Source organism: Sarcophilus harrisii, chromosome 3, assembly GCF_902635505.1.
Source record: "Sarcophilus harrisii chromosome 3, mSarHar1.11, whole genome shotgun sequence".
In the NCBI taxonomy this organism is placed as follows: Eukaryota; Metazoa; Chordata; class Mammalia; order Dasyuromorphia; family Dasyuridae; genus Sarcophilus; species Sarcophilus harrisii.
The window spans coordinates 51639443-51664686 of record NC_045428.1 but is presented as its reverse complement, the minus strand read 5'-3'; the positions used below and the strand labels follow the sequence as shown (position 1 = coordinate 51664686).

General features: G+C 33.8%; 1 protein-coding gene across 17 annotated transcripts in view; it reads right to left on the bottom strand.

Moving 5' to 3' along the window:
* TRIP12 (thyroid hormone receptor interactor 12) overlaps positions 1-25244 on the bottom strand; it is a 167775-nt gene that overhangs the window by 81276 nt on the left and 61255 nt on the right. For 13 of the 17 annotated variants that reach the window (XM_031957866.1, XM_031957865.1, XM_031957872.1 and 10 more), the window contains 3 exons: positions 23433-23579; positions 2482-2607; positions 856-1658 (listed from right to left, as the gene is read on the bottom strand). In XM_031957866.1, the coding sequence (XP_031813726.1) occupies positions 856-1658; positions 2482-2607; positions 23433-23530 (1027 nt within the window). In that variant the 5' untranslated portion in view covers positions 23531-23579. The remainder of the gene's footprint in view (positions 1-855; positions 1659-2481; positions 2608-23432; positions 23580-25244) is intronic. The other 4 variants (XM_031957878.1, XM_031957879.1, XM_031957880.1 and 1 more) reach the window with 1 other exon arrangement.

Below are 25244 nucleotides of genomic sequence, written 5' to 3'. Positions count from 1 at the left end.
AAAATCTGCTTCCCCCTTATATCAACATGGAAATGGAACACTACAGGTTTTTTTGGGTGTTTTTTAAGTAGCCCTTGCAGGAGAGGAATAATCTTCAATGAGAGGAAAGGGTAGCTGGAGGGCTGGGACAATGGCACAGAGAAGTGTTTTTGAATTCCATTATGGTAACCCCTGTGGTTTTTCCAAATACCATACCCAAACAAACAGGCACATCCAAGATAGCAAAAAATGTCATTGGGCCATCTTCACCCTGCCAACTCATCCCAAAGTTCCAAAGTTGAAGGGACTTCAGAGAAAACAAAATAATCCTTATGTGACACTATATTCTTCCAATAATTGTAATTGTTATTATCTGTCCTTATTGGCAACAATTAAACTGCTTAGAAATAAAATCCATCTCCCAACCTAAACCCCACTGTGTCTCTCTACAGGAAATAACTTTGCTTTTTACAAACAATGCAAAATCCATAAATCTGATACAAGAACTTCACGTGTTTAGGGCACTCAGCAAATACCATTAAAGAGACAAACGTATTATTTAGGGCAAGAGATTAAGAAAATCAAGAAGCTTATGACTGATATAAACTGAACCAGTTTCCTTTGTTTCTTTAGATGTCAATTATTTGATTTTATATATATACATCTCAAGAATTTCTTTTTGTGGGCCTATTATTTGGGAAGAAAATGTGGGGAGTGGGTGGAAAGAAGGCTGTTGTTTGCTCAAATATTAAAAAAAAAAAAATCTAAACATACCACTTCCAAATGAAAAAATCTACAATTGCAATATACTGTGTTAAAGATCCCACTTTTTTAATTCCTACAAGACACAAATAAGACCCAAGTTTCTCAACTTACTTGCTAATTTAGCTTGTAATCCTGAAGGTCCAGGTTTCGATGTCTCTGACTTAGAAGACCCTGGTAGAGACAGTTTTGTTTTAGGCAGGCTAACTTTGGGGCTAAAACGGGCAGCCCAATCAAACTTAGAAGAGCCGCTGGTTTTACTCTGCTCCTTTTCCCGGCTACTTCTTCGGGGACTTGGACTTGATGCTGACCGGGAACGCCTGGCCTTGTTTTGGTCTTTTCCTTGTTTCACTCTGGCCCCCTGTGGAACAGTAGAGGAAGCCGAGGCAACTGCAGAAGATGAGGAAGATGTCGAGGCAGAAGAAGAAGAATCAGTGATGGTGCTACACCCAGCTTTGGCTGAGGTGGCCGATTTTGAAGCCAGCTTGGTGGGTTTTGCTGATCGCTCTTCAGCACTAGTTGATTCAGACACTGAACCACTCTTTATACAAGAACTTTCTGTCCTTTTCCTTTTCTGACTTCGTGAACTACCGGTAGCTCCACCCTTTCTGGTGTGTGCCTTGCTTGTTGATGGCAATGGTGCAGATTTCAGCTGTTGCTCTTGGTCTAAATGTCTCTTCTTTGATTTAGAATGGGGTTTGTTGGTTTCTGAGGAAGGTTCGGTATGTTGGAGGGCTTTGGGTTTCTTAGCAGAGCTCGGAGAATTCGTCCTGTTGTAATCTGGACTGGCACTGCGCTTCACTCCTCGAGAACTGTCTTTCTTAGGCACTTGCCCCGTTTTTTGCTTTTCTGAAGTATTGGCTCTGTCTGGATCTTCTGGTTGTGGAACTATGACAGCAGATGATGAACTGCAGCTTCTATGAAGAAAATAATAAAGTTACTATGTATCTCCTGTTGAAGATTCCCAAAATGTCTTAGAAGCTCTGAAAAGAAGCTTCTTAAGTACCCACAGTTTCCAAAAAGTCATATACAGAACAGAGTTTCACTACTGGATTCATATAAATAACTTTCTGCTTTGAACACAATTATGATTTTGAAGCTCAAGCTGTTCGTGAAACATTATAAAAAATATTATTGAATAGGATAGGTCCAATACAGGAGTTTTTAACTCAAAAGGCACTCTTAAATAAGGTTTCTTCTCAAAAACCAAGAATATGATTTTTAAAATGTTACAAGAGAAATCATAGAAAAAATGAGAATCAAGACAATATATCAATGTTCACTATCTTTTTAAATGAAAAAAGCACAGAACAAAACATCAATACAGAGAATTGTAAGCAAAAAAGTAAAGGATTCTCCAAAGCTATGTAACTAATAGCTGCTTTTTAGAAGACTTACCTCTGCTACCAATTAAATCTTAAATGAATGTGAGAAGAGACATAAAAATCATAAGCACAGCTGTTTCAAGAACAATTGAAATAAATTGCAAGTTAATGGCAACAGTTTGATAAGCAAAAAAAATCTCAAAATCATATTAAGGGAAACTTTACTTTTCTATTAATTGTCCAAGAATTACTGAATATCAATGAAGAGATGAAAATTTTTGATTCTAAAAAAATTCCAAGGATAGTAAAACATTAAATACATAACATTAAAGTAACTAGATCACCTTAAATGATATGCAATTTTCAAGTGCAAATAATTATGCCTTGGAAATATATAAGGAATGTGAAGATTTACCTTTTAGAAATGTGTCCCCTTGACTGTTCAGAAGTAGTATTAGACTGCACTTTGGGTGCCTTAGAAATAGATTTTCTACTCTCAGGAGGGCTATATGCCTTATGTTTTGCCTGCCCTAAATGTGACCTGTCAGCAGAAAACCAAAACAGAAAGCTATCAGGAAAATGAGATGTAAATACAATTCTTTGGGTAAAGTATTTTTTAACATAAAATAGGAATGAAGATGCACAATTCTTTATTTTGGTTTTTCCTTTTCTGTAAACACTATCAAAAAAAAAGATTAAATTGTGAACTCTATACTCTATATAAAGTAATACTAAGACACAAAGTTGCATTTTAAAACTAAACAATCTTGATTACTTTAGAAGCAGTTAAGCTTTCATTTCACTTAGCAAAATTTTCATCTACAATTCACTTTACATACACTATTATGGCTGCTTAAAATCCATCACTTCACAGCATATTAAGTATAAATACATGATTTTTACAAACTGAGGCATTATTTTTCTTTTACAAACTATGTACTCAAATTCAATAAAGCTCTGAGTGTCTTTTAGAAAAACTTGCTATGAAGTTTTTGGATTATTTTGTTAAATGATACTTCCCTACAGGTTCAAACAATGAAACTCATGCTTATATAAGTACAGAGGCAGAGAAGCTACAGTTCCATAATGAGATCTTAAAACACTTTGAAGTATTATAATGCAGAGTCTGAGGGATTAACTGCCCAGAAAGCCTGGTGTCAGTATGAAAGTGATATTCATTGAGAAGTCAAAACTTTTCTTCACTCAAAAGGGGGGAAAAAAGTACCCTGATTCCAAAACCCAGAGAGTTTAAAGAACTATTAGCAAGTGACACTATCCTGAAATGGTTCAGAACACTCACTACAGAAGCAGAAAACCTTTATTATAAATTAAATGTCTATAAAAGGTTTGGAGGGAGAGTAGGGTAAGAACAATGCTCCAGCTCCATTTTGTATTGAGCAACAAAAGGGAATATGCTTTCATATAATAATCAGTAAAACCATTAACCGTATTCATAGTGACAAAGAAACTTTTTTACCCCATAACAACAAGAAAGTTCCCCCAAGACAAGACAGAGGAAGAAGAGATGGGAATCGGCAAAAAGTAGGGAGGGAGAGACAGAGAAAATTATGCATTTGACCACACACTTAACTGTTTCCCTGTAATAAACAAATGTTTCATTAAAGACAAAGTTTGGTGGCTTTTAAAAACAAGGAATCTCCTAAAGGTACCAAATACTAAATCCCTTAAAAAACAACCACTATTCTACCAAACTGTATGTTTAAGGCATGTCCAAAATCGATCATAGCTAATGCTTTGACTCCAAAGCTTTTTCAGAAAGAATAAAAGTTTCTTCCACCGCTTCCAATTTTTCTAATCTTCCAAAGTCTACATCTTTCAATGATTATATGTGGGAATTTTTAAATATTCCTTCTTTGAACAGAAATTGCTTCTTGTACTTTAATAGTTTACATGCTAAAATATACAAAACTGATTCCAGATTTACTTTCTGAACGATAGCACTGTGCATTTTTTGCACACCAAGCAAATGAGTCTAAGCATCCAGCAACACACTAGGCATTACTTCTTAATATACTTAAGAAAATATTACATGCTATATGCAAGTCCTAACACATTTACCTACAAGGTGATTTTTTTTTCCTATTAAAAAACTAAGGCCTTTCAATTTCCTTGATATCTTGGGGAAAGGGAAGAAGTGCTAGCCTGGTATATATTAATCACAAATACAAATTTTCAAAAATAAAATTTAAAATGCTAATCCAGTGAGAATATTAAAAATAAATATTAAAAGAAAAAAAAAGGAATTTACAGTTCCCAAACAAGCTATCTCCTTACCTACTACCTCACACTTTTGACCACTCTCCAATTAGAGCTAACATTCCTTGCTTTTACATTTATATTAATTCCATCTATTACCCATCATTTTTTTCTGCTAGTTTCTCATTACTTGATAATTCTAGCTAACAGCTACACAATTCATTAAGAACTAATCTTCGTGTATTTAAAAAATAAAAATTCAACCTCCCCCATGTCAACTGTGATGGGGACAGTATGCAACAAGAATATATCTAATGATGATCGTAATTTTAAAAGTCATTTTGATTTTTCTCCCCTCTTATCTTTGTCCAAAGAGGAATTCGGGGAGGTGGGAAGGGGGAAGAGACAATCAGAAGAAAATGTGGTTGCTATTCATCTATCCTGTTCTTCTTAGTGATTACATAGCATATCCACGAGGGAGGGAGGCAAGTCTGGCAAAATGTTGACTGTCTCATTTCCAGTGTTTAATAGATAAAATTGAATTAGGCACTTTGTTTGGAAGAAAGAAGTTATCCAAAAGAATAATGCATTCCCAAACAGTAAATCACAAGACTTACTTGGGCTAAATGTAACAACTTAAAGTGAAGCAAGTTAACTTTTATGACACATAGCATGAATAGTTTAAAAGTTAAAAATATCTTCTCTCTGCCAATCCAAAAGATAAAAGGGATTTTACACATTAGGTTAAAATCTTCACTTTATCATTTATCATTTCATCAAAAATTATTATAAGATTCCCAGCTTAATTTTATAAACAAAACAATGGCATAAATGCTGGAGTTTCAAATCTGCCAATAAAACCATCCCTATAGACAACTAGTGAAGCAGGTGTCACTACAAGGTAAATTAATGTCTTGAACACCAGACAGAGGGATTTAGTTATCTAAGAGGAAGTTTCATCCTATACTACCTTTCATAGCACAAAGTGCAAAAGACATACTATATATGAGTAGAGCCAACAGATGATTTGTGAAAGATTTTCCTAAATGCATTGATCCAAGGTGTTTGTTTTATTTTTCTCAAATCAGAGAAATAAAGTCTTACCACTTATTTAAAAAATAAAAAATTCTCTTAAAAGTAATAGAGTCAAACTAGGTAAATACTTTTGTTTCCCTGTCCCTATACTTTTGTTTCTCTGTCCCTATCTCAGGCATAATCCTTTTACTCAATACAAAAGCTTTGTAAAGACAATAATTGCCTTACATTTCAAGCTCAAGAAACAACTGTCCTAACTTTACAATGGTAATGTGACAAATGTACTGTTATTTTGGTGAAGAATTAACACTTTGGGGGTGAATCTAATTTAAGAATCTATTCATTCTAACCAAAATGTATCTGGATTAATAATGTAATTATATACTTCAGTACCAGTATGTGCATAAAAAACTGGATAGGTTATAAAGATTAAGTTATTACAGCACAAAATATGAATGTTGTAAATGTATTTCCACTTCTCCCTTAAAAGAATACTGGCATATACTGACACCAACCTTCACAATTTACAAAGCAAGTCATGCCCCACAAGAAAAAACACATACCTGGCTGGCATCACACTTCCAACCCCCATTTAGGATACACAAGCTTACCTCTATCCCTCACTCAATTCCTTCCTCCACTCAGTCCTTCCTTGGGACTAGGCTGAAAACAGGTAGAAAAAAGTAGGGGAAGGGAGCAGAAAAACTGTGAAGGGTTAGTTAGAAGCTGTGGGACACAACCAGCAATTGTGTATACTTAATGATTTCTGTTAAATGGGTATAAGGAAGAAATAGAATGATTAGGAAAAGAAAGGAAGATGAAATGAAATAAAAAACATTGAAAGGAACCAATCCATTTATACTTTAAAAATACACACAATTTTTCTCCTTCCATTCCAAAGGGAGGAGAGGTCACATCTTAACATTTAAAAGAAAAAGTTACTAAAAACAAGGGGTAAAGTTGATAAAGCAATGCCAAACAACTGTTTATTCTGTAAGGCAACCTATTGCATTATCTCATGAAAATTCTCATTTATTTTTATTTTACTTATTCATAACAAAAATGGATTGTTAAACACACTTAGTGCAGTGAAGACCACTACCTACACATCAAGGAAGGTTAAGTTTGGTTCTAAGCTATGCCACACACATGTAACACTAAACAAACTTGACTTCTGTCTCTGTTTCTTGAATCCCAGTTTTCTCACCTATAAAATTAAGGAGTTGAACAACATGATCTGAAGTCCCTTACAGTTTTAACATTATATATAAACTTTTGGAACCATTTTCTTCAATCAGCATCCAATACTGGACACAGAAGATACAGACAAAAAGAAGACAAACATTTCCATGTCTTTCTTTTGCCTTTAAGGTCAAAAAAATCAGTCATGCTGAAATTTGGTATCCATTCCAAAGTTATTAAGTGAACATTTGTTTATATATGTGGGCAATTTACTAAAGAAGCTGGGATGTAATGGGAGAAAGGACATGTCTTGACAGAAAGATAACTTTTTACCTGAGACTAGCTAAAGGAAGAGTAGGTGCAAAATGAGGAAGAGGTGAAAGATGAAGCTCTCTGCAAATGGTCCCAATTTTTTTTAGTAAAATATGAACAAAGATTCTCAGCTGAGAGGATGAGGCATGGGCATTGTAAGTAAGGATGAAAAGTTTTGAAGAACTACTCTGATGAATGGGATAATGAATCAATTAAGGAAGTTTAAAAGGATAGCTTTGCGGCATAGAGGGCCCCAGTAAGAACATATAAAAAACTTGTATTGGATGTAATACAATTTCAAAATTTTCAGAACTTGAATGGGCATGAACAGAGAGTATACCAAAAATAATCTAAGACATGTTTGACAAAGCACAAAGGAACTTGAGAGAAAATAACAGTGTAGAACTGAATTGATTAAAAGTAGGGAAGGAAAGAATGTACCTACAGCAGAGATGACCACCTGGGAAAAAAATGAGATGTCAAGTGACCGAGAGTCATGGCCTGGACAAAGAACAGGCTTTAGGGTTATATGGCAGAGGGAAAAGACAATGAATAGCTCTGATGAAGTTAAAGAATAAGTCCTGGGGATTTAAGAAGTCAAGGAACTTGGGGTTGGAGTATTTGAGGAAGTATCAATATGTATATGACATTTAACTTGAGTAATAGGATGAGAAGTAATTCATTATATAGAGAAATAGCAAGAGAAAGGGAAGGAAAATTCCAGGTCAAGGAGAAAATGTAAACAATGCTGTACAGAGGTGGGAAAGTAGAATAATTATAAATTGTTTTAATTTGATATCCTTAAGGAGCAAGTATAGTTTTAGTCAGACTGGAAGGCCATGAATCAGGATAGGAGAACTTAGTCCCTTTTTTTGGTTCTTATTGAAAAAAATGGAAGGTCACTGGTTTTTAGGTAAAGAGAAAATATGTGCACATGTACTTAATATTTTCTGGCAGTGGTTTATAGACTAAACTGGAAATAGGAAAGAAAGCTCATTTAGATTGTTACTGTAATAACAGTAACAGTAAACAATGTTTAAATAAGTAGAATAGAAGCATTAGGAATTGTGAGGAAGGGACATTTTAAAGTTAAAGAAGTTTTAGAAAGTATTAACATGATAGGCTTGGCTAAGTATAAAAAGATAACCTTATAAAAGTTTAAAGCAAAATTATTCACAATTTGAACTGCATTCTTAAAATATCTGTACATTTATAAAAATGATAAAACAGTAACAGTTAAAAATCTAAAGAAAATCTATCAACAAGCAATTATTCAGTGTCCTACTACTATGTACCAGGCACTATGCTAGGCATCAGCTAGACAAAAACAAAAATAAAACTGTTCCTGCTTTCAAAGATTTTATATTCTAATGCGAAATTTACTACTTGTAAAAAAAAGAATGTACAATATACCAAATAAATGTTTACCTCATTTTTACCTAGGGATAAGAATAGGTTTCGTGTAGGATGTGCTCCAAGCAAAGTAGTAAAGGAAGTAGTAAAGGAAATAAGGGTTCTAAAAGTTGTAGTGAGCTAAGAGAATATTTTAAACATGGAAAAATAGCCAGTGAAAAGGAATGAAGAGTAGTGAGTGCAGACTGGAAGACAAAGTAAAATGACCAGTGAAATAGACCACAGAATGTGGGGAGTAAAGTGTATACAAAGATAGGAAATTAAGTTGGGGCTAAGTAGTGAAAGGTTTTAAAAACTAAATGGAGGAGCTTCTATCTAATCCTAGTGTTAATATGGAGCTATCACAGTTTACTAAAATTTAGAGAAATCGCTTTGAAAATTAGGAAGTGTGTGAATTGGAAAAGAAAGAGCTTTGAGGCAGGAAGACAAAGCCATCTAGTTTATCTAGTTATAAAAGTAAAGAGGAAAAGGAAGACAATAAAGATAGGAAAATGGAAAGAGTGAATAGTGATAAGAGAATTTTGCTGAAGAGGTAATACGAAGTAATACAAGTTTGTGACCCAACCTGGGTAACTAGAAGTATGGCAGTGGACTCCAAATAAAGCACTTTAACATTCACAACATACTTCTGTAAATGCCTTTCAATTTTGTCTTTACAACAAGTTGGGAGGTAAGTGCTATTATCATCCCAATTTTAAAGATGACCAAAAGGAGGCAGACTTTGTTTGAATGACTTAACCAGGATCACATCACTTCAAATGTCTTAGGCCAAATCTGAACTTGGGTCTTCCCAATGCCAAGTCCACATCAACCAGCACACTGAAGAGAGTCAGAAAAAAAGATTTGGGGTTCCACCCACAATTAGAAGAATAAACAAAAATTAACCAGGGGAAGCTAAAAAAATAAATAAATAAATAAAGCCCAGTCAGGCAGGGGGCGTATCATGAGAATAGTGACACTGAAAGGGCAAGTCAGCACACACATCTCTGACTGGCTAAGATGACAGAAAAAGATAATGATGAATGTTGGAAGGGATGTGGGAAAACTGGGACATTGATACATTGTTGGTGGAGTTGTGAACTGATACAGACATTCTGGAGAGCAATTTGGAACTATACCCTTTGATCTAGCAGTGTCTCTATTGAACCTGTATCCCAAAGAGATCATAAAAATGGGGAAAGAACCCATATATGCAAATGTTTGTGGCAACCTTTTTTGTAGTGGCAAGAAACTAGAAACCGAGTGGATATCCATCAGTTGGAGAATGACGGAGTAAGTTATGGTATATGAATGTGATAGAATATTATTGTTCTATAAGAAATGATCAGCAGGATGATTTCAGAGAGGTCTGGAGAGACTTACATGAACTGATGCTGAGTGGAATGAGCAGAACCAGGAGAACATTGTTCTACAGTGATCAATTCTGATGGACATGGCTCTTGTCAACAATGAGATGACTCAGATAGGTTCCAATAATCTTGTGATAGAGAGCCATCTACATCCAGGATTGAGTGTGGATCACAACATAGCATTTTCTTTTTTTTGTTGTTTGCTTGCACTTTTGTTTTCTTTCTTTCTCAATCTGATCTTACTTTTGAAGTATAATTGTAGAAATATATAAAGAAGAACTGCACATGTTTAACACACATTGTATTGTTTGCTGTCTAGGGAAGGGAGTGGGGAGAAGACAGAAAAATTTGGAACACAAAGTTTTCAAGGGTGAATATTGAAAACTATCTTTGCATGTATTTTGAACATACAAAACTGTTATTTTTAAAAGAAAGGGTGAATTAACAATATCAATTGTTAGAAAAACATCAAGAAACAGCCCGTAAACTTGGGGATTGAAATTGGTAGCTCTGGATTGAATGAAAGGGCAATTTTTTTTTTGCAAAATTTTGGTTCATTGCTTTTAAAAACAATTGGATATCTAAATTCATTATTTCTAATTTAAAAAGCAACAACAACAGATAACACACACACACACAAAAATGTTTATCATTTTAGAATTGGTCTCTTTGGGGGCCCAGCCCAGAGAGGCCCAGTTCAGGGAGCCTGGCAAAGAGAAACAAGTGAAAGGCTTTTAACCAAAATCAATATTGGCAACTCTGTCCTGGCTCAGGAAGCCAGTGGATCAGCAGACCAGCTGTGAGACCTCCAACGCAACTACAGAAGAAAAATTGTGAGCCTCTGAACTCTGAACAAGGGAGACCTTCAACAAATCCGCTGAGCACAGGGAAGCCTGACCCAGCCCCAATCCAGTGCCATCAGAAAGAGGCCCTTGTCCCCCTGCAAAAAAGCTTGGGGCAATTAGGGCAATCACCTCCCCCTTGAGGTGAAGCCTCATTTCCAGTTCAAAAGATTCTCTTGGAAGACTTCAAAGGGATCTTAAAAGAGAGACAGAAGAAAAATGGAAAAAAAGAAGGAAGTGCTATGTAGGAATAGTATAAAAGTTAGGGAGAAAAGAGCAATAGCTTGGAAAAGAGAGAACCCGAAGGAAGAAATTTCTCAAAAAATAAATTTGCCGAAATGGGGGGAAAAAATCCAATGAACAAAACAATACCTTTGAAAATAGAATTGGCCAAATGCAAAAAGGAGATTGAAAAGCTAACTGAAAAAAATAACACACTAAAAATTAGAATTGAACAAATGGAAATGGATAACTCAATGAGACATCAAGAATCAGTTCAAACAAAACCAAAAAGAAAAAGAAAATAATAGAAGAAAATACCTCACTGGTAAAACAACTGACTTGGAAAATAGATCCAGGAAAGACAATGTAAAAATTACAGAACTACCAGAAAGCCATAATGAAAAAGAGACTGGACGACAACAACTTATAAAGAAAATCATGAAGGAAAACTTTCCTGATATTCTAGAACAGAGAATAAAAATAGCCATTGAAAGAATCTACTGATCACCTCCTGAAGGATTTCCCAAAACAAAAATAAAAAAAGGAATATTGTCACTAAATTCCAGAATTATCAAATCAAGGAGAAAAAAAATTGCCAAGCAGCCAGAAAGAAACAATTCAAATATCAAGGAGCCACAATCATAATTACCTGAGACCTAGCAGCTTCCCTTTAAAGGACTGAAGGGCCTCAAATATGATATTCTGGAAGGCAAAGGAGCTTGAACTACAACCAAGAATCAACTATTCAGCAAAACTAAGAATTATCTTTCAGGGGAAAGATGGACTTTCAATGAAGATGGACTTTCAATGGAATAGGGAATTTCCAATCATTTCTGATGAAAAGACTAGAACTAAACAAAAAATATGATCTTCAAATACAAGACTCAATAGAAGCATAAAAAGGGAATTGTATGTATGTATATATATATATATATATATATATAGTTGTGAATTTGAATTCATAAAACAGAAGTTGATTAAAAGCCAGAATCCTATAATATATTGTTTCTAAGAAATACATTTGAAGTAGAGAGATACAAAAAGAATAAAGGTAAAAGGCTGGAACAAAATAATCTATTATACTTCAGCTGAGGTGGGAAGGGAAGGGACAGGGAATGAGCTAAGGGCAGCAATCAGTCTCGATCAAGCAAAAGCAAAAACTAGATCTAATTAAAAGCGATTAGGAAGGAAACTACATCTTATTAAAAGGATAGATAATACTAAAATAAATAATACTAAACATATATGTAATCAAATGATATGGAATCCAAATTCTTAGTGAATTGCAAGAAAAAATGATGCAGCATTCCATACCTTCCCCTATTTCTTCCTTTTTTTTTTTTTTTTTAAGATGAAGAGATGGGTCTTCTTGATAAAGAAAACTCCTCTACAGAACCCCCCCCCCTTTAATTAATCAATTTAGCAATAACCCTAACTTTTCTAGCAAATTACCCTCACTCACCATTCTCTTCCTACTTACTGGATCTTTCCCAGCTGCCTATAAATTCATCTTACATTCATTCCCACTAGCTATTGACTGACATGAATCTTTCCTCTCTCTTATAGTTGCCTCTGCTACTAAAGTGACAACTCTTCCAAAGTGAATAGCATAATTATGTCAGCCCTCATCAATGTGTTCCAGTGGCTTTACTTCTATGATCTATATAAACTTAAAAAAAAAAAAAAAAATTAACAATCCTCAAAACCCTAATTTCTTCATACATCCGACTTTCCAACAAAACACTCCCAAACACCATTTTCATGTCTTTGCATTCACTGCCTCCTCATGCCTAATATGTTCTATGTCTATTATCTCTGATATCAGTTTGCCCTAACTTATATTTCAAGGACAACTCAAATCCCATCTACTCCAGAAGACCCCTACCCTTCTTTCTCAATGTTTCTTCCATCTATCCTCTATCTAACTAGTAATTTACATGCTATGTTGTCTCTCCCTCAGAAAACTTCCTGATGGCAGAGGCTATTATTTTTACTTTTTTAAATATCCCTTAGTAAATGTCTGATAATTGCTTGTTGACTGACGAAATTTAAGCTCCCTAAAGGCAAGTATTATAATAGTGGTGCCTTTTTAATTCTACCACCTAACTTAGTGGCTGGCTTTCAGTAAGCACTAATAAATATTTATTGATTGGGGTATATATATTACAAGATCAGTGACGAAAAAAGGTCCCATAGGCATTATCAGTAATCTCACTAGAGGAGTAAAATAGCTGGAAAATTCAATGTCCTTCAATAAGAACTGTGGAATGTAAATTTGAAAGAATATGGATTGTTGTACTCTCGGAAACAAGGTTTTTTAACCTTTTTTTCAATCACGACCACTTTTTACCAAAGAAAGTTTTATGCAATTGAAAGTATAGGTATACAAAATAACTATACAAATCAAACATTTATTGATAATGTAAATAAATTTATTTTAAAATGGTTCTGATTGTTTAAAACAATGATACATGTATCATTTTACCATTTGTTAAAGACAAAAGCATATTTGCATACAATGAGCTAAATGTACTTGTTTATTTTTACATAAAGGATTAAATCTTGGCAAAATATTTGATACTTTTTATGCTGCCAAATTTTTCATGACCCTCTTGACCAATAATTTTAAAAGCTTTGCTCTAAAGAACATGTAGTATAAAGATTTCATATGAATTGAGAAACAAGCAAAAGAACAGAAAATCATAATAATAGAAATGAAGATGAACAGAAAGGAATTCAAACAGAAAAGAGGATGCTGAGCTGTGTGAAGGCATAATTTACAACAAAAAATAACACTATTTGTTGTCAGCACAAGTAAGAGCAGAAAGTTAATTATCAATAGTCACAAAATCACTCATTTTTGTTTTGTTTTACTGGCTTTAAAAATAAGGAACTAAGAGGGGAATCCACCTATGGGGAAGTGATCATTGTGTCTAACCAATTATCAATAAAAAAAATTTCAGTGCTGCTTTTCCCTGCTAGTCCCTATTTTTTCTTAAACTAATTTCTCTGGCATTACTAACATTCAAGGTTAAGGTGAATACTTGCAGCTCCACAAGATTTCCCTACTATTAAGCAAAAAAATTCAATTCACTTGGATACTTCACTCTTCAACCAAGCCAACTTGAATTTAGTGGCATTTAATTCCAATTAATTATTTATTGATGACAATAATATTAAATAAATATTAACATGTTATTCAACATATTCCACTAAATATATGTCACTAAATTCTACTATAATTAAGATAAGATACTATTTTGTAGAATATCAACAAAAAGAAGCTAAGAATCATATTTTGGACAATACTGAAAAGACTAGGCAATAATTTTGGATTTCACAGAGACCTCAGTTCCAATCATAACTAGTCCAATCCATAACTTCTTAAACAACTCTATGTCATACCCAAAAAGGGATCATTAATTAATCAAACTTCTATGTTAGAAGATTTCCAATGGGGCATAACCCTCTAGAGCTCCTAAACGAGCACATTCCACTTCTGGCCAGCTCTAAATGTTAGTAGTTTCTCTTAACTGTTAAATACATTATCAAATCTATACTCTTAGTTAACTTGAGAATTCCTTCCAATGAGAGATATCACAACCCACCTATTCCCCCACCCCCCAAGTTTGCTTGCAAATTTGCTTTTTTCAAGCTTCTGGTTATGTCCTGTGGAACCAAACTAAACAAGTCTAACACCTCCTCCTCCCCCACCCCCCCTTAAGACAATCCTTCAGATTTGAAAAGTTATTTTTGCGATCAAGGGTAAAGTTTCAGTTTAGGTGATAAAAACTGAAACTTTAGGTGATAAAATTGGAAACCAGACTGCAAGGGGTCGAGGAGTGAATAAATGACAGAAGGGGACATAGCTTTTCAAGATATTTGTCTGAGAAAGTGAGGAGATAAAAATACTTGTAGGGGACATGAAGGTTTTTAAAGAATTTTGAGAATTTTAGAGAATGTAAGCATGTTTAAAAGCATAGGAAAAGAACCAGTTGACAGAAAAAGGCTCAAGATTTGAGAGAATGGGACAGATGAGAATGCAAGCTGCTGAGGAACGTGAAAGGGAACGGGATCAAGTGTGTACACGGAGAGCGGATGGCTTTGAAGAAAAGAGCCTTCTTTTTGTTGGAGGGTAAAAGAAAATACAAGAAAGTGGGAGAAGATTTCAAGGATTTACAGGATGAAAACAATTGGAATTTTTTCAGTTAAGAAAGGTGAGTCCATTTAAAAAAAAAAAAAAGGAAAGGGTGGGGGGAGAAAAAGGGAAGGGAATAAACTATATATAAATAGGTAATATCTGTCACAATCCAAGCACAGTAGTTAAACACTTTAAAAACTCATTTGATCCTCATAACAATCCTGCTAAGTAGACACTGCTAACATCCCCATTTGACAATCAAGGAAACAGAGGTTACATGACTTGCACAGTATCACATAGCAAGTAACTCAGATTTACCACAAGTTGGGTCTACAACAGGGATTGAAGATCAAATACACTAAACAAGCTCAGGAAAACTAAAGACAGACTTATGACAAGGACAGGTAGAACATATCATTTCCCAAAGGACAAAAACCTGAGAAACACGGGTTTCCAGTTTGAACAGAGCTCAAAGAAGAAAAGATATTTCCTTCCTCTATAAAGAAAAAGAAGAAAAATAGAACTATATACATCCATACAACATATATACAAGATACATAAGAATAATCTATATGAAGCTTTACTAAACATTTCATAACCCTGAGTCATTCATCACTGACTAGTTTATATGTTAAAAGAAAAAGAGTTCTGAGACAGTTTTTTTTAAATTTGTCTTAGGACTAAGATATTGGAGAAAAGTAATTCAAGAGAGAAAATCCTAGGCGTCAGGTGGTGAAAGCACTATTTTCATGGCTATGTGGAATATTATCATCATCTAATGATTGCTGATCAATATTTAGCACTTATTAAGTAGTTACTATGTGCTAGGCACTATGCTAAGCACATTACAACTATTACCTCATTTGATCCTCACAACAACCCTGGGAGATAGATGCAATTATCATCCCCATTTTACAGTTCAGGAAACTGAGGCAAGAAGTAAAATGACTTTCTTAGGGTCATATAGCTACTAAGTGTCTGAGGTCAAATTTGAACTCAGATCTTCCTGCTCCAAGCCTTGCACTTTCTCTGTTACCTAGCTGCCCCAATTTGGGATAAATATGTCAAATTATGTTTGAATAATGTGTTCCATATATTATATTCTATCTTAGAAATAAATAGCAATCTGTTTTGTTATCCATTTTGGAAAGCAATTCGCAATCAATAGTTCCTAAAATGTTCCAATCCCATGGCCAATAGTCTCCACAAGTAGGTCTATTTCCCAAGGTGGATATGACAGGAAAAGACCCAAAAGGTAGAAAAAACATTTACAGCATGCCTAACAAGGAAAGGCTAAATGATAAATGAAAGCAACTGTAATAGAACTATGAAGGGAAGAATGATACGTAAGAAAAATTCAAATAAACCTGGAAAGGCTTATGTGAAATGATGCAGAATAAAGAATCAATTTAATATATACTGTAACAAGTTTAGAGAAGTGACAAAATTTTGGCAAAATACAACACTCAAATCCCACCTAAGAGACTTACTAGCTTGTGTGACCCTGAGGAAAAGCTTTCTGAAGCTGCTTTCTCATCTTTAAAATGAGGATAATAATAGCTTCTACCTCCCAAGGTTTTTGTGGAAATCAAATGAGAATATATGTAAAGTGTTTTGCAATCTGAAAAGTGCCATATAAATATTACTAACTAGTAGGAGTAATAGTACTAGTAAGAGTGGCATCACCACCAACGCTACCATGTGATGACAGCTAAAAGGACAAAATTCCGACTTTTTGTTCATGATATAAAACAGGGGAAGTGAGGTTTGAGTGTTTATTCAAAATATATTACATTGAAAAACAAAATTTATCAATTTTTTTGTTACCTTTGTCCTCTAACAATTAGTCTATTCTGCTTCCAACATTTCTATCTTGGAAAAACAGGAAGAATTTTGAAGTTTTTAAGTGAATAAGTATAATCATTTTCTTGAGATAATGTAGAAGGTCCAAATCAGATTTAATTATTGTACCATTAACCATTATTCCCTTTCATACACTCTATATTCCAACCAAATTAGGTTAACTGATGCCTTATCTTTTCCTACCATTTTTCCTTTCAACACAGGCAAAACTCCATGCAAAATAATACTCTCTCTTTCACCACTGTATCATGTAAATAAATTTCCCTTATTCTGAACTGAGGTTAAATTTAGGTTCTGTCTAAGTTTCCTTGATTTTCCACATATGAATTTTTTGGTCTCAGTTTTTCACAAAGCATGCTGTATTGGCCCCCTCCTTTATATTTATCTTTTTAACCATGTTTTATGTACTTGACAATATCTACATATATTTTCCAGTGGAATTTTAAAATTGCTTCAAAGATTACCACTTTTCTTCTTTGCATCAGTGCCTAGAGTGCTTTGTTGTCAATATTTGCTTAATTGAATTGTCTATATGGCCTAACTAAATTGAAACTTATTATTGAGCATCAACTCACTATGGACAAGTTATTCACAAACATACATTTCCTCTTTATACACCACTTTAAGGCACTCTTCCAAAAGAATAATTTCTAGAACAATTACATATTTTTTAAGTGTTTAATATGTGAGAAAAGATTTTTATTTCTGTTATATGTTAATTCTTTCATGAGAAACTTACACGTTAAGTTAATTCTTTCAAACCAGGCACCTGTGAACCTATGCCAAAATGGCCAGCATTACAATTCTCAAATACTTCTTTTAGAATTGTCAAGCTGATTCTAATAGACTTGAGATGGAAAATGCCATCCACCTCCACAAAGAGAAGTATGGAGACTGAATATGGATCGAAGCATAGCATCATTTTGACCAATTTTGTTTGCTTTTTTTTCTCTTAGTCTGATTTTTCATTGCATAATATGACAAATATGGAAATGTTTAAAAGGACTGCCCATATTCAACCTCTATCAGATTGAATGCTGTCTTGGGAATGGGGGAGATTAAGGGAGAAAGAAAGAAAAATTTGTAACACAAAGTCTTACAAAAATGAAAGTTAAAAATTATCTTTACATGTATTGGAGAAAATAAAATGCTATTGAGAACAATAACAACAAAGAATTGCCAAACTGCCAGCCATGATGGTAGATACTTGTAATCCCTAGTTCTAGGGAAGCTGATGCTAATAGATTATTTATGTTCTAGAGTTCTATGATACAATAGGGCTAGTATTTGTAATAAAGTATTCACATTAAGTCTGGCATCTCAGAAACTGGGCAAGTACAGCCTAGGCAAACCAGTTTTAGTCAGAGTCAAGGTTACCCCACTCATTAGCAGGGGGATAGAGCCTTGTCAGTAAACACCACTTTGGGAGTAAGATGAGGAAACATTTTCCAAAATGAAACAAATAGGATTTTTTTTAAATGGCTCTGCACAGAATTCCAAATCTCAATGCTAGCTCGGATAACTAAATAGTTTGGACATTATTAAAAGAGTCACATAAATTTAAGAGCAAAAGTGCAAGAAAATCCACTATCTTTAATTAAAGCTGCAGAATAACAAGGATATTGGTATCCAACAGTACCTCCTAATCAACAGTATGCTTTAAGTCCATTTTATCTGTATTCCTAAAAAAATGAACCGGTATCAAAAGTAACATGCAGTCGATTTTAAGAAGCAAAAAACAAAAGAAATAATAACAACTATCTCTTTCCACCTGACCACTCAACCATAAAGTCAGCACAATGGAAGTGATTCCATAAATTGCTATATGATCAAATCACCCTGCCACACTTCTTCACTCAGAAAGATGTATAAAAATATACTTTTATGTTCAAGGATTCCAGACAGAATACACACAGATATGTACCCATATCTGGGTACATTGTAATTGTATAAATATAAATACATACATATATGTATATACTGCATATGTTTGTGTTTGTGTGTGTGTGTGTTTTTTTCTATGAGGCACTAATGATTAAACTAGACAAATCAATGCCTTCAAATCTGACCGCCTACTCAAGTTAAGAAAACTGGCTCAACTTCTATTTTTACAGTATGACCGAGAAATAAGATCTTTTCAAAAAATAAGTAAATATAAATATAAATAGCAAAGATCAATCTCACATTTGGCAGACTCCAAGTATCCTCTAGCTATTTCCATAGCTCCTTCAACACATCTGTCAAAGTAAGAAAGCTTATGCTTCAATTTTAAAAAATTTCAAAACCGGAAAGGTCACAGGAGAAGTTATAGCAGGTTAAACTACAAAGGCAAATCATAAATGCTTCAAGTGGGCAAAATAAAAGCCAGCACACCACACGTTTCATAATTTTTTTGCTTTTTAAACTAAGTATGTTTCAACCAAAAAAAAAAAAAAAAAAAAAAATCGAAATAGAAAATAAATATTTTTTTAAGAGGGGTAAGGAGGAAGAATCAAATACTTTAATACTTGATATCAACTGAAAAAATCCCAGGAACAAAAAAACAAAACAGATACATTTAAGAGAAAAGGAATGGCAATCATGCAAGTGGATACTGAAATCTCCAACAAAAAGATGACTGCAGAGAGGTAAAAAAATTTTTTGCAAGAGTACTCTTCTGGTGAACCCCATTATTCTTGGAATACTTGTACATTCATAAACAGCATAAGATTACAAATAAAACAAATTATTATAAAGAAATAGTTGATCAAACTATTTAAAACACATTTCATGGATCCCAGGTTAAGAACTTCTACTGTAGTTAGGGAGTAAAAATATAGTTCCTGAGTAAAATTTTAACCTTCAAAAAAACAAATAAATAAATAAATAACTGATTATTGGGAGATGTTAGAACCTGATAATTACCATAAAATATATAAATAAATCAGGTCCATTGCATGTTAAAAGTTGCTGTGTGTGTATGTGTGTGTGTGTGTGTGTGTGTGTGTGTGTGTGTGTGTGTTGCTAAAGTGAAAGTTCCCATCTCCTTTTTGTCAGTGGAGGAAAGGTATTACAAATATGGTAATATTGCACAGATTATCAACTTTACTTAATTGTTTTCCTTTGCTAAAAGCAAAGAGGGGGAATGGGAATATACTATAGGGATGGATCAAGTAAATATTGAAAAATTTAGTAAAAAATAAGGAATAGCTACATATTTTAACAACTGGATAAAGCAAATACTGAGGTTCTTCATAACTATCTTTTGATCAATTGGTTGAACCTGTCCTCTGATAGCCTAGGGTCTATATAAAAGGCATCACATATGTGGTGGTATTCACGACCATTAAATCAAAGCAAAATGTAAAAGTCCTGGTCCTGGCAAAGGGTGAACGGTTTATGGGGAAATCTGGTGTTTGAATAAAGGTAAGGAAATAATTTTCATAAGAAACTTAAAAGCTTAATATAATTATAGTAGACTTTCTCACTTTAAGATCAGCCTCTTTAGACAAAGATAAAGGTAGTCTTGCATCTCATAATTTGTGAGAAAATTTAATTTCTATTACAGTTGGTTTCATATCAGAGCTTTTTTCAAGGCATTCATTAACTTCAATATTTAAGTATACATCTGATGACCATAGGCAACCAAAGTAAACATATCCTTGGGCAACCATAGGCAACCAAAGTAAACCTATCCTTGGGCATATAATCATGTAAAATTAAGCAAGTTATATACAACTATGAGCTAAAATAAATGCCTATGATAGAATAATGTAGAGCAAAGAACCAAATCTTTCTTTAATTACTTGTCCTTGGGTAAATTAAAGTCGTCCTAGTAATAGTGATAAACTCAACTACCAGCATTTGCTCCAATAGTGCTCAAAACACTATCAAAAGACTTGCTTCAAGTTACACCATGTGAAACCCTAGAAAACTCCAAACTGCAGGCTATTTAATGCACTGAGGGCCCATGATAAAGTGAGATGAAGCAGGGAAGATGAATTATACATTTCTATACATTACTTAAAAACTACCAATTATTGTCCTATTGGTTTTTGTAAACCTCAAGCTCTCTTTCTCCTCAATTCCAAACACTAATTATTGGATCCACAAAAAAAAGGAAACCCCTCAATAGGAGAGTGACTAAACAAATTGTGACACATGAATGTACTATGAAACAAGGAACAGGAATTCAGAGAATACAGGAAGACATTAGTGATGTCTTACAGGTCATCGTAAGGGCAACATGATTTATTCTAAAACAGTTTAGCTGCCTTTCAGAGCCTATACGTCAACCCCCAAGAAATTATGCATCAGATACAGAGTAATCTCAACTAAATCATAAAAGGCTACATCTTTATAAAATAAGAATAAAAACCTTATTACTTATAATATTTCTTCAATGCCTCTCTCCATTCGGGCTAAAAGAGAAACCTAATAATCCCAGGCCTTACAATATTCACTTCTAAAGTACACAGATCCCAATCCAAGCCGTTCTAACAACTTCCAAAACTCCTCCACTAGGTAAACAAGGGGGAAAAAAGAGGTACTGAGAGGAACCAAGATAAGCTGAACTTTGATGAAAATGCCATGGGAGAAATCACTGCTGCCCCTTTAGAAGTTACTCAGGATCTAAGCACATAAATCCCAACATACTTTCCTCTCCTCCATTGTAAGGCAGTTGAAGCAGCCCAGGAGCTTGGGGTTAGGGATCTGCTTAAAAGCAATGGCAGGACAACTGAGAACCATTGGAGAGAGAGAGAGAGAGAGAGAGGATAAAGGGCCATCAAAATAAAATGCCTCAATAAAGACCACGAAACACAAGCAAATAAGCCAAAAGAGATTCTAAAACCAGCAAGTCTCCAGGAAAAGACAAAGCTCTCCTAACAGGAACTATAATATGAAGGAAAATGAACCTATAGTCTGTGGAAAGACAGAAGAGAAGGTACATGGAAATAACAAGAAACTCTATACACTGTTTCAAAATATCAATAAAATCCAGAAAAGAAAAACTTAGCAATAAACAGAGGTTATAAATTGGAGCTTTTGGAGCATAATTATAATTTGCAGATGAGAGACTAACCATATGACAAATTTGGAATACAAAAATATTCAGGCAGAAACAAATATGACAAATAGAAGAAAAGGGCCACAATGTGAAAATAAAAAATGTGAATTTTAGGGTACGTAAAATAATTACATAATGAAAACAACAAAAAAGGAGGGGAGGAGGGGAATAGTTAGTTAACCAGACCCAAGAAGTTTAGTCCTGGAGAATAGATGAGAAAAATGCAAGCCCATTCTTGTTTGCAAAGGTAGAGAACTGTGGGTGGAATAACCTATACAATATGACATTGTTACTGTGGTAATTAGTTTTGCTGAAGTGCCTTTATTTTTTTCTTTTTAAAAATTCCTCCTTTGAGAAGAAGACTACTCATCAGCTAGGGAGACCTCTCATTATTAGCCCTGTCTTAAATCACAAAGCAACATTTCCCTTACTTTCAGAAATCCTTTGCTGCTCCCTTCAGTTACCATAAGAGGTCAGAAGCCTGGTTTTTCAGAATAGAAATACAGCAATTCCTTCCTCAAATTAGCCACTAATAAAAATCCTTACTCAACTGATAAAATTTTAGTACTCACAAGCAGCAAAGAATGAAATAGTCGTGGTTGGGGATGAGTCACTGAGAACTGAAACATTCTTTTAAAGGTCTATTCAACAAATTCAATAACAAACTTGTTTTCTCTCACTCCCCTTAAGTTGATTTTTATATTTACCTTCAGAAATATTCTATTATGATCTATGTCTTGAAAGAAAGTAGTGTCAGTGAACCAAAAAGACAAAAGCTCTCAGTTGTTTTAGATTTTGTGTGTGTGTGTCTGGATTCACGCTCTCTCACAGAGATCTCTACATTAATCTCCTTCAACCTCAGTGTCTTTAGTATCCAGTATCCCCATAAAATAAGGTGTCTGAGCTCACTGAACAAATATAATATTATGAATTCTAATTTAAGAAAATGAGAGAAAAACAATCATTGAACTGAAAACAGCACATAAAGAGTTGATCAGATTCTTCCAAAATATAAATAGACTGCTAGGCCTGTCTTCACTTCCATGAACGGAAACTTGTCAAGCACTATAATCTATCAGCCATGAATCATTTGACCAAACTCAGAAAAGTAGATAGGCCCCTTTTGGCATTTCATTTGCACACAGATCTCTATTAAGATCAAAAGCCATCAAAATCTAAATAAAAGGTAAATTCCATCATAAAGGAATAATTCAAACAGAAAAGTAGTCACTGAGTATTCATATAGTCATTCCCAAGAGGGAAAAAAAAAACTACTAGTGGTATAGATAGATGTACATAATATAAGAATATATTTAAAATGACAAATAAGAATAAAAAAATAAAGATCTACAAATGACAATAAATATTTTACAAAACTGAATACTGACCAAATACTTAAGCCTGTAAGAGAATCTGACCTCAAAGGAAAATATAATTGCTACATTTTCAGCATAAATTAAACATATATACTCAATTTTAAAAGTTAGGGTATTAAACAAATCTTACCCTTATTTATTTCAAATATAAAAACTAAAAACCTAATCTAGTAAAGAATTATTTACAACTCACTTATTTCTAAGCCAGAGTTTTATCTGTAGAATGAATTATCTATAGTAAAGGAAGTTGAGTGAAAAATACTATAAAACATCTAAAATATGCAAGTTTTTGCCTTCACAAATAGCTTTTAGCATTACTAAGGCATATTTATTCAAAACCTACTTCAAACATTTGATAAACACATACCTTCCTCCTATTGAGTCGTCTTGTGGTTGGGCCCCGGCAGTGTTCCTCTGTGAACGTCGCAGTGACCCCCCTGGATTGTTATTAGGCCGGTTGGACATTGGCACCTCTCTCCTGAAGGGACATACCCTTTCTAGACACTACCATTCACTGGGGGGAAAAAAAAAAAAAGAGAGAGAGAAATGTAAAAGCTTACCAAATGCAAGTGATAACATATACAAGATTTCTAAAACTCTAGAATAATAGTACTACTCCTAGACTTTTATTATTCTAGTATTCATCAGTATTTTAGTATTCATTTTAAATTCATAGTAAACATTTTAAATTTGTGTGACCTAGGACAAGCGACTTAACCACACTGCTTCAAATTTCTCAATTGTAAAATAGGAATCATAAGTGTCATCTTCTCATAAGGTTACCATAAAGATCAAATGAAGTACTGATGAAGCACTTTTGCACATGTCTAGTACATAATAGTACTTAATGCTTATTCCTTTTTCCCTTCTCTTGTTAGATAGGTTTAAAAAGATGAAAGTTCCATCTTGATTCAATTAATAAAAGATTATATTCCACTGATTATATCTCATTATATATGTGTATATATTATTTGATAGTAACCTGTGGTCAGAAAACCAATTTTATTCAGCCTGAATAACAAGAATCTGTTATTTCCTAAACCCAGAAGTCTTTCAAGCTACAACTTGGGGTAGAGGTAAGACCTAAGCAAGTTACCCAATTTATTGAGTAGTTATATAATTTACATTATTAATCTTACTCAGTGTGTTTGAAGTCAGTTTTAAACACAAGGCTTACTCCAAGCCAATAGTACTACTTTCACTTTGCCGTGCTATCTTTAAATTTAGCAATAATTGAGAGGGAAGAAAATTATCAATAATTGGGAAGGAGAGGAGGCTGTACCTGCAGACAAAAATACTAAGATATAACCTGAAAAGTCCATATTTCCATTTAGAGGAACAGTTAAAAAAAAAATTCTAAATTCTAAAAAAATTCTAGTTAAAAAAATTATTTCAGCATAAAATTCAGTATAAAATCTTTCTACTGGAAACCTTTAAGGTGGTTTACAGAAACAATATTTAAATGGTTTTTAAATATTAAATTAAATGATTTATAATCATTTTAGCAGCATTACTTTTATTTAAATGTATGAATATAACATGAGGATGATGACTAATTTTTCAATCAAAAGGGAAGAAGAATATCCTCACGGGAAGTTGGATCTTAAGAGTTTCTGAACTGTCCATTTCCTGTTACTAAATAACCACTTGAGTTAAAATAATTCAAAATGTAATCCTGACATATTTGTTTAAACAGCTGAAGTACTTTCTGTAGGTTGTGCTGTTACCCAGACCCATTTGCAACTCCTTTCATCTACCATTAAATAAGCTACTATACTGGAAATTCATTTAAGAAAAAAATTTTTTTAAAGATCAAAAGAAAATCAGCAACAAGGAACATCTTAGTGTTGGAAAGAACAAGGAATAAGAGTCACAGAATTTATGTCACTAACTATTTATTATGTACTTACTTAAACTTACTTTTCATCACCCCTGCCCTTCCTCATCTCTCTCCTCTCACTTATTTCATAACTCTTTGGAATTTGCCTTTTGACCTAACCACTAAACTGGAACTATTTCCTACAAAATTATCAATGATCTCTGGCTGTAAAATCTGATTCTTTTTTTTATTATTTCTCATCCTTCTTTGACCCCAAGTTTAATCTCTCTTCTCAGATACTCCTCTCTTAAGGGGAAAAATCTTGCCCTCCCCTAACCAACCAAATAGAATCAATCCCTG